The sequence below is a fragment of the Arctopsyche grandis genome, chromosome 11 (genome assembly GCF_051622035.1).
Source record: "Arctopsyche grandis isolate Sample6627 chromosome 11, ASM5162203v2, whole genome shotgun sequence".
Taxonomy (NCBI): domain Eukaryota; kingdom Metazoa; phylum Arthropoda; class Insecta; order Trichoptera; family Hydropsychidae; genus Arctopsyche; species Arctopsyche grandis.
In genome coordinates, this window is record NC_135365.1 from 7,199,820 (window position 1) to 7,210,579 (window position 10,760).

At 29.3% G+C, this 10,760-nt stretch overlaps 1 protein-coding gene across 2 annotated transcripts; it reads left to right on the forward strand.

Annotated features, from left to right (window-relative positions):
- Positions 1-3,749: 3,749 nt before the first annotated feature.
- LOC143919344 (cytochrome P450 9e2-like) lies at positions 3,750-7,825 on the forward strand. 2 transcript variants are annotated; one of them, XR_013261223.1, is made up of 10 exons: positions 3,751-4,052; positions 4,465-4,628; positions 5,059-5,202; positions 5,273-5,478; positions 5,563-5,794; positions 5,895-6,116; positions 6,468-6,568; positions 6,655-6,823; positions 6,898-7,464; positions 7,550-7,825. XR_013261223.1 is itself a non-coding variant. In XM_077441615.1 (9 exons), exons 1-9 carry the CDS (start codon positions 3,835-3,837, stop codon positions 7,065-7,067), a joined length of 1,626 nt encoding a protein of 541 aa, XP_077297741.1. In that variant the 5' UTR covers positions 3,750-3,834; the 3' UTR covers positions 7,068-7,478. The 2 variants fall into 2 exon arrangements, 1 of the variants encoding a protein (XP_077297741.1); XM_077441615.1 differs by lacking the exon at positions 7,550-7,825 and having other exon boundaries at positions 3,750-4,052; positions 6,898-7,478.
- Positions 7,826-10,760: the final 2,935 nt, after the last annotated feature.

Genomic DNA, 10,760 nt, shown 5'->3' on the forward strand with positions numbered 1-10,760 from the left:
ATTAAAATGCCATATAAAATAAATATATTGCGTCTTTAGAGCGCGAAGGTGATAAGTTAGAGGTCAGCTTCTTTAGCTTATCACTACATAGAGACACGTATTTTGGGCATATATTTTTGTCAATTTTAACATTTTCATTTCGCATTTTACCGTTTTAGGGCATTAAAAATGTTCAATTTTATCATCGATTTTATGAATAGTTTAATTTTAAATAATAAAAAATTGAATGAATTTTAATAAAATGTATATACATACATATATACAATTTAAAGACAACACAACAATTAAAAAATAATAGAAAAATTCAAAAATGTTTTGGAATTAAAATTACAATGAAAAAAAATGAATATAAAAATACAAAGACAAAAAATATGAATATAAAATTATAGTACCAATTAAAATTTATTAAAACTCAACATGGAGCATATTTCTACAGATTATTTTTTGAGATTCGTGCGATGATCGATAACAATTATATTGTATTTGCTAAAATACCTTTCAGCATCCTCACTATTGACGGGACACCAAATAGGTTTTAGAGCTGCACAACCAAACTCTTCATATTTAATTTTTGTTGCCATCAATAAAAGCAATATATCTGGCGTGGATTCACTTTTTATATTCTCTATTAATTGTCTAAAAAAGTGCTTCCAAACATAGAGCCTCCGTTAATATGTACTACATTAAACAATGGCAGGTTTCTAAAAAACAAAACTGTTTCTTTAACATTAATATTAGATTTTCCACCTGCCACAGATGGATTGAATAGTTTACTCAATGTTTGTCTAGTGTTGAGACGATTTTTTGAGTAGCCTTTTGGATAGATAGCTCCAACTCTGCCTTCTTTTATTTACAGTAGTAGACAAAAGCATTTGCTTGGTTTCGACAGGAAAAGCACCGTCTAAACTGCAAGCTCTGTTTTATCCCCTCAATTTTTTCACATAATAAATGGGCAAAGGGATAGGAAGACCCTTCTAAATTGTCTATTAATTTTATAAATTTTATGCAAATTTCACTTTTGTTTGTTATTTTAGCATCTATTCGCGTATTTTACGAATTTAGCATCTATTAGCACCTTTTCCGAATTTCAGCTTCAATTAAGCATTAATAGCAAAATGCTTATTAATGCAAAATGCTTATTAATGAAAAAAAATTTTTTCAAAAGAATCAAAAATGCCGAACTATACCGTCATAATTTTAAACGACAGTGTTCCGAAAATTTGTCAGCGAGTATAGATAGATTCTTTATTTGATTTTGACATAGATATTTTTCACATTCAATAAAACACTTGGTAATTAAGTATATCATTTTGGGCGGCAAGGGCAACATACGTCATTTCAGACAACATGCGAACGGTGGGCCGCAGGTTGTGCGTCACTGCATTAAGGAAACTGAATACATACTATGTATGTACATACAGTGGCGGACTGGCCATACAAGCGAACATGCCCGATGGCATGTGGGCCCCACTATCTGTTAGAAAATATGGGCCCTCAGTAAAATTAAATAACTTTTTAACTATTTCACGTGTGTAAAAATTTATAAGATATTGCAACTTTAGGACCAAAAGTTTGGGTATTTCAACAAAACAAATTTCTTACGATATACACAAATAACTAATACCTGCTTTAACAGCCCAAGGATCGGTTAACTTTTTTTATTAGGCTTGAAATGTAAGTTTCAACATTTGCGTGGGCCCTTTTGCCGGGCCTATTCCAACCTCAAGATTATGTATATACCAATACCTATGTAACAACTAACTACTGAAATAAAAATGGGAATAAACAAATTTTCGTGAATAATATAAACTGAATTGCTTAAAACAATTTTGATAGGATGATTCATCATAAACCAGCGATTTAAATTTACTTCATACTTTCAAAATAACATTTGATTATACTTCGATGATATAGTAAGATTTAAATACACAATTTTAAACAGTTTCCGAATATAAAATCTATTCCTAATCTAGACACATCCATGTAAATAGAAATATAGGATAGGGGCCCCCTCCCCAAAATCCCGATTTTCGATTAACATTAATTGATAATATTATGCATTTTTTTCAGGGACGTAATTTGGGGGGGGGGCCATAGGGGGGCACTCGCCTAAATTAAGGAATAGTGTGAATTTAGAAAATATTATGAATTTAATGATTAATGAGATACTATGGATCTATGAATGCTACGTGTATTTCTTATGTATGTTACTTTTGGGTAACTAATAAAATAATCGCTGCTATGTGCTTTGACGTACATATGTACATAGATAAAGTGACAAGACAGTCGGTAGAAATTAAGTTAGTTGATAGTTTTTTGGAGAATCAGTTTGATGGTCGATTAATGTTGACTATGTAAAGATTTGTGGAAAAAAATTTTTTTCCACAAAGCTTTTTTCTCTTCTTACATAATATTTTTTTATAATTACTTTTTCAAAATAAGCTTATTTTTTTCATATTTTATAACTCAATAAGGTAAAAAATATTTTCCATTTTTATTCCGATATAAAAAAGATTTTTTGAAAAAAAATTCAATTTGACTAATCTTTGCCTGCCCTGCCCACCAAAGAAAAAGCTGAAATGACGTCCCTGATTGTTTTCTACCGAAAGTAAAAGCCGCTTTTATGCCGCATTATTTTATGATGCATTATATTTACCTAGGACAAGGGTTAAAACGAAATATACAATATAATTTATGGATCTATTTTGCTTTTGCCATTTTTCTTGTACCTAAATTTGTTTATTCCCAATTTTGAAAAAAAAAAATTTCCCTTGATTTTTAGCGTGATGGAAAGAAGAAAATTTTGTTATATGGGGGGGGGACAAATTATTTTAACCCTGGGTGGGGCCCCCTTTGACTCCTGGCATGCACTGATTTCAGTCCCAGTCCGCCACTGTGTACATATGTAATAACTAGAGTACGGACCCAAAGCGCGCCGCTCATTGTTCAATTTGTTGTAAATGCTTTGTAAAAAAGGTTCGGCAAACCTTTAACAATGCATTTACAACATTTGAATAATTAAGGATCGGCGCACAGAGTGCTTTTGCCCAAAAAAATGGGTTCACTGTTGTCAATTTCTATTGTCAACCTTTTTTTTGCTCTCTAACTTTGTAGGACAATAGTAATTGACAATAGCCAGGCGATTTTTTCTGATTTTAATTTTTTTCTGAAACGTATCAAATTAACAAAGAAAATAACTACAAATATTCCAAAAACATATTCTTGGTTTTATTTAATTGTAAAATTTATGTCCAACTGAAAGTTTTGATTTCGTTCAATTTCATTTTTTCTTTCAGTAACTAATATAAATTTTACCAGAATCCACATTCGTTTAAAAGAAGAAAATAAATTTATATAATATTGTATTCTACAGTTATTTAAAAATATTTAAAATAGATGAAAATAAAACAAACAAGAGAAAATATAAAAGATAAAAGGAAGAATTTCATCAATCCATTTTCAAGGAAATCATCAAATTTATTTTCAAAAAGGATAAGTTACTACAAGTTACTAATTCATTGGGTAGACTTTACCCACTCTATTTGAAAACAAGGATTCTCTTATTATATGTGTAATAAAATTCTTCTGTGCATCACTGGAGGAACAAAATGGGACAAATTAAACAATTTTCCCGGCCAAAACGAAACGTATGGTCACCCTAAGGACAAGTTAGTTTTATGTATGGTCAGAGCAGTTTAATTTTATGTATGAGTGGAAGGGTTATTATTCCATTTTATAAAATTTTCTGTTAGTTGATAAATAAAATCTTTGCGAACGTCACGCCACGTTTAGTAGCTTAAAGTCTTGATTCAAAATAGTTTTAAATTTGAAGAAATGGCTTTTAATTGGTGGGACGCGTTTCTATTAGCGATAGGCTTTGTTGTTATATTTTCTGCATACGGATATTGGGAAAATGGTTATTTTAAACGAAGAGGAATAAAAAATATTCCATTCTATTTTCCGATTGTGGGAAATACGTTTCAGACTCTTATAGGCAAAGAGCATTTTATGGATTTAATTTTTAAAGTATACAATGCTTTTCCAAATGAAAAGTGAGTCATCTTTTCTATTCTATGTACATATATGTAAATATATAGCTAATACACATAAATCTTAATATGTATTGTACGTATGGTAATAAAGACGTAGCGATTTGTTCAAATTTTATTTTATAAGTTTTGTTTAATTTAACTTTGGTGACGAGATTTTGGTTACCAAAATTTTATCACGACATTTTTTAATATTATGAGCAGAGATCGGCGTTGGATGGATGGAAAAAAACGCATAGTTTTTCTAATAATTTACAATAGTTTTTTTGTGCGAAAAGCATCCACCCAACACCGATCTCTGTTTGTTGAAAACTACTATTAAATTGCAAAATTGATTGTCTGAAAAATCGCCGCGTCTATGGATCATTTATTAAATTTTAACATTTCGTGTAATAATATCACACTAATTACGCAGGTATGTAGGATTTATGGCAGTCAATGAAGGTATTATTATGTTAAAAGATTTGGAAATCATAAAAAATGTGACTATTAGGAATTTCGAAAATTTCCCAAGTCACGCCGCAAATATTGATGAAAGCTTCGATCCCATAATTGGAAGAAATTTGTTGTTCATTACAGGTAATATTTTTAACCTTTTACAAGTTAGAACCACTGGTTCTATACTACATCCTAACTTAAAACAGTTACATTAAATTATATTAGTTAGTACATCGCGGTGCACCGGTTAAGAACCACTGCTTTAGAGTCTAAAGTTTAGAATTTAAAAGATATTTTTATATCATCATTGTCGTCCTTTACAACTATTCACCATCTACTGCTTGGATACAGACCTTTCCAACACGCTTCCATTCGTCTCTGTTTTGCGTAACTCTCATTCATCTCACCCCATACATTTTTCAAATTTCGCCACCCATCTTCCTTGCGGCCTTCTTATATACTCCAACTAGTCAAAATATACTGAAACTGTAACATAAATCACTTTAAGCCAGGTGCATTTAAGATTCATCATTTAAAAATAATAATAAAACTAAATTTTATCACTGGCCAGGTGACGAATGGAAAGACATGCGAGCTACAGTGAGTCCAGCATTTACCAGTTCTAAATTGAGAAAAATGATGTCGTTAGTTGATGAAACTGGAAAACAGATAGTTGATTTCTATTCGAGCAAAATGAGTGAATCTGAGAACAAAGGTATGTTACATAAATTTGTAATAAATATGTGTATAACTACAATATAACAAACGATATCAATTATTTGAAGAAAGGGGTCTCATCGAAGTTGAAATGGGGGATGTTTTTTCAAGATATACGAATGATGTAATTGCATCGACTGTTTATGGAGTGACGGTCAATTCATTGATTGAAAGACATAATGAATTTTACAATATGGGGATAAAGACATATGACCTGACTGGAATTCTACTCTTCAAATTGATCGTTTACTTTTCGTTTCCATTTTTAATTAGAGTATTGAAAATATTAAACATACATATACATATGTTATAATTTAACCATCCTGTTTCTGACAAAAATAACATTGTATATTTTCAGATAAGTGGAGTTCAGTTTCTTCCAAAGAAATTGAGTGACTTTTTTCGTAATTTAGTATCGGGTACAATGAAATATAGGGAAGAAAATGGAATTACTAGACCTGATATGATTCAAATGCTAATGGAAGCTCGGAAAGGTTCTTTGAAATATGACGTTTCACATAATGAAAGTAATGATGCAGGATTTGCAACCGTTGTGGAATCAGCTATTGGAAAACAAACCAATAAGAGGGGTTGGTGATAATTTTAACAGATCAATTTCAATATTTTACTTAGAACTCACCACAACATGTGTTTTAAATTTAATATAATACAAGTGCATTAATTTTGTAGAGTGGACTGAAAATGATATTGTAGCGCAAGCACTTGTATTCTTCATTGCTGGATTTGAAACTACTAAAACATTGCTTACCTTTGCAATTCACAAGCTAACTGTCAATCCAGATATTCAGAAAACGCTGCAAATTGAGATTGATGAATTGATTGCTGAAAAAGGAGACGGATTAGATTATAGCAATTTAATGCAAATGAAGTATATGGATATGGTAGTTTGTGGTAAGTATTATGTACAGGTACCCAAGCCCCGATCCAGTTTTTTCGCCGCCCTGGGCAAAAATTATTTTTGCCGCCCTTTATATATTATTATTTTAAAACATGATTTTTGACAAGGAATTTTTGTACATTTGAGATCTTATGTCAAAATGAACACAACTTAAATTTCCGTCAAAAACACAACTTAAAGTCTTATACAGACCAAGTATAAAAAAAAACAACAACAACAAAGAAGAGAGGCACGAAATGCATTAAGAAAATTCAAATTAATTAACGAATTTGGAATTCAAAGAAAGCATAAATTTCTAAAAAAAAAATGCTAATTATTAATTAAATTGCGTTTTTTAATTGCAGAAGCGTTAAGAAAGTGGCCACCAGTTCCTGTTACAGATAGAAAATGCATTCGATCATTCAATCTTCCCCCTCCTAACAATTCTTCAAATAAAGAATTTACTGTATGAATAATATAAGCTTTTAATTGTTTTAGTAATCAATATAATATTGGGTGTTCAATATTGAATTTTAAAGTATTTAACCTTAGATTCAAGCAGGGGAGGGAATCTTAATCCCGATACATGCGATTCATCACGATCCTCAATATTATCCTGATCCGGAAAAATTCGATCCTGAAAGGTTTTCCACTGAAAATAAAACAAATATTAATCCACTTTCATTTCTGCCATTTGGCGTTGGTCCTCGAAATTGCATTGGTAAATTTTATATACTGCTAAATATTAATAGTGTATGATTAACGTTATTGACAGCGTTTAATTTAAAATTTCAGGATCTCGATATGCTTTAATGATAACTAAGAGTATCATTTTTCAATTATTGTCCAAATTCGATTTTGTGATGACCGCTAAAACTCAAAACCTCATAAAAATCAATAGCAAATCGCTTACTTTGATTCCTAAAGATGGTGTTTGGGCTGGCTTGAAACCAAGAAATGGTTGAAGAATAAAAAATACAATGCTTGCGTTTTAATATAAAATATAAAAATGTTTGTGCTTAGATATATTTAGCACTAATAATAATCATAATAATATTTTTTTTTTATTCCATAGGATAGGCAGAATAATGTAATCCCCATCGTCCATATTAATGATATACATATTTATGTGTGTGTCATAACGCTAGCTGAGCGTAAAGAATCGATAAAAACCCTAAACTTTTTATAAATTTAAATACGTAATAATAATTACGTATTTTTACGGCAGTTTTAATACTTGATTTCTAAATAGCCCTTAAATGTATATCGAGACATGATAGTAATTATTTCGGTCATGAGATAGATGCAATTACACTTTAGATTTAAACAGATCATGTGACCGTATCATCTTAAATTAAAAATGTATTAAAAATACCAACACATTTTTTATTTATTTATTATTTATTTATTTATTTATTAATAGTTTTGGAACATTGTGGCATTACAGGAAGAACCTAATGCGCCACAATGGCCTACATTTGATAAAGATATAAAAACATGATATAAAAACAAGTAAAATATAAATAGAGGAAAAAAGCAAAAGCGGAAAACATGGTAAAATAAAATAATAATAAAAAAAGTAACAAAAGGAAAATAATACATCAGAGAGAAAAAAAATGAACAAAAGTGTAAAAATCAAAAATAAAATATTATAATGCATAATATTTAGATGTGAATAGGATGTGTGATTGTAGTCTTGAAACAATAAAGGTTTTATTTGTTTATTTATTTATTTGAGATATAGCCAAGCTTAATAGCTAATTATCTTCAATTATACAAATAATAATGTATTAACACCTTACCGCCCGCTTTGACGCGTGGATTGTTTTCACCCATGTCCGGAAATGTGCGCGACTATTTTCACTAGAATCCGGGCCGATTTCAGTTTCAATAGAAAAAAAGTCTTTTTTGTGCATTTGATTACTTCTAGAATAATGATCGTATTGTAGTGATATTTTGAAACAATGTTCATTATATTCCTCTGCAAACATTTAAAAATTAAAACCAGGGATTTTAAACTGGAGTACGCGAATTAATTTAAAAAAATAATAAATTACGTAAATGTCATCCGAATAGCCTTTGAATATAAAAATAACATAAAACTGAAGTTTGTAGTAGGGGACAGTAATAGACAGACCATGGTAAATCAAAATTTCAAAAATGTGAAGAATAAAATCATTTTTCACACATTTGAAAATGAGACAATTTGTGATAACTTCGGAATAATAGTTGCTTAGGATAATGTTTAAATAGGATATTTGGGTTTAATTTAAATTTACTGTAAAGTATAAGTATATTTTTTTAGTATCCCAAATCAACTAGTGAATCCTTGAGAACAGTATCATCTGTGTTTTAAATTTTTTAAAGATCCAGTGTTTCTTTAACTTGCATTTTTGTAAAGCGATATTTTGGTTTTAAAAAAGGCAACTATTTTTAAGAGGTCATAAAATTTATTTTCCAAGAATTATTCTCAAACTGTATTTTTTATGTAAATACATTAACAATTTTGATTCGGTGATTCTTTAACTTTTTTATTTAAAAAAATACTCTTTAGCCATTAATAATTACGAGACGACATTTTATTTTTTTTTGTAAATTGCGAAAGTTCAAGACCAAGATGTCAAAATAATAATGTTAAACTCGGTGTGTCTCAAAGATTAAGTATTAATCTTGAAAAAGTATGGTTAGTGTTAGACAACACCAGCATCCACCATATCCCAGAAGTGATACCAGCATACCCCAGAAGTGATACCAGCATACCCCAGAAGTGAGTGAGCTGGTAGAACGTACAAACCATATTTTTAATTACTTACATTCATACTCACCAATGATGAATCCCACTGAAGAAGTTGCAATATTTAAAATATGATTAAATATTGACTAGCCAGCCTTTTTTTATACAAAAAATATTGTTACGTACACTCGGATTAGGCCGAGTAAGTGCAATCGGATTAGGCCGAGTAGCATCCCAGAGACTGTGTGACCGTTATAATTGGTTTCGAGGATTATCTCCCCCGAATGCACTTAGCGGGAGTAGCGGTAACTCGGGGTCGCATTCCGGTAGAGTTCTCAGAACCCACAGCGGTAGCGTGGGACATCTAGTACGTGACCATAACAATAGGCAAGCAAATCGGACGTTGAAGATGCCCTGAGAGATCTATCCGTTATAAGGCGGTACTTAGGCGATATCAAGACATTCTAGACGGAGCACTGCCAGTGCGTGTATCTCCTTAATCACCAATAAATGCTGTGAAACGACTTTGGCCTTTTACTTGGATCCTCCACCCACCCCTACGCAACAATATTTTCAAGTTGTAAATAAAATCTAAAAATATTCTCATTGTTTTTATGCTATGGCCTATGAATGATGACAAAATTTAAAATAAAATAATTTTTTGGACTAAGGTAACCATCCTTTTTATACAACATTTTTTTTTAAGCGAGAAAACATCTACAAATATTCCCATCTTCTTTATGATTAAAATTTAAAATACTATAAATTTTGATTAGGGTAACCAGGCTTTTTATACAGCAAAATTTTTGTAGTGAGATTAAAATCGAAAAATATTCCCATCGTCCCTATGCAAAATTTAAAATAAAATAGATTTTTTGACTAGGGCAACCAACCTTGTTATACAACAATTTTTTTTTAAGTCAGAAAACATCTCAAAATATTCCCATCATCTTTATGATTAAAATTTAATAAACTATGAATTTTATTAGGGTAACCAGCCTTTTTTATACAACGAATTTTTTTAATTGACAAAATAATCTAATTTATTTTGAAAATCTATTTTATATTAAATTTTGTATAAGAACGGTGGGAATATTTTAATATTTTTTTTGTTTTATAAAAAAGGCTGGTTACTGTAATCAAAAAATTATAGTATTTTATTTTAAATTTTAGAATAATTGAAAGCATTTAAACGATGGGAATATTTTTGGATTTTTTCTCACTTAAAGTTAAACATACATACATTATTAACTGTATCTTGATTTGATCTAATTTTATTTTAAAATTATTAAAAATTCAAATTTTTTAAAAAATAATTTTTTAACAACAATATACAAATTTTAAAATTTAATTTAAGTTTATTTATTTTTTAAATTAAAATAATAATAAATTGTCATTAAACATTACTTACATATTATATTGATTGTTTTTTCACATTAAAAATTGTTGTATGAAAAGATTGGTAAGCCCTGTCTCAAAAATAATATTTTAAGCTTGCAATATTTATAGCATTAAGACTTTTAAATTTTATTTCCAACTCGAAAAAAATTTTTGTATAAAATGCCTGGTTACCCTAGTCAAAAAATTATCATATTTTTAATTTTGCAATAATTTATATCACAGAGATGATGGTAATATTTTTAGATGTTTTCTAGCTTTAAAAAAAATGTTATATAAAAAGTTTGGTTACACTACTCCAAAAAACTATTTTATTTTAAATTTTATCATCATTTATAGTATAAAAAATATAGGAATATTTTAAAATTTTATTTTCAACTTGAAGAAATTTTTTGAATAAAAAAAGGCTGGTTACCCTAGTCAAAATATTATTATATTTAAAATTTTGCAATCATTTTAAGCCCAAAAATGATTTTAATATTTTTTCTTTTTTTTCTGACTTTATCTGATTTTGTTGTATAAAAAA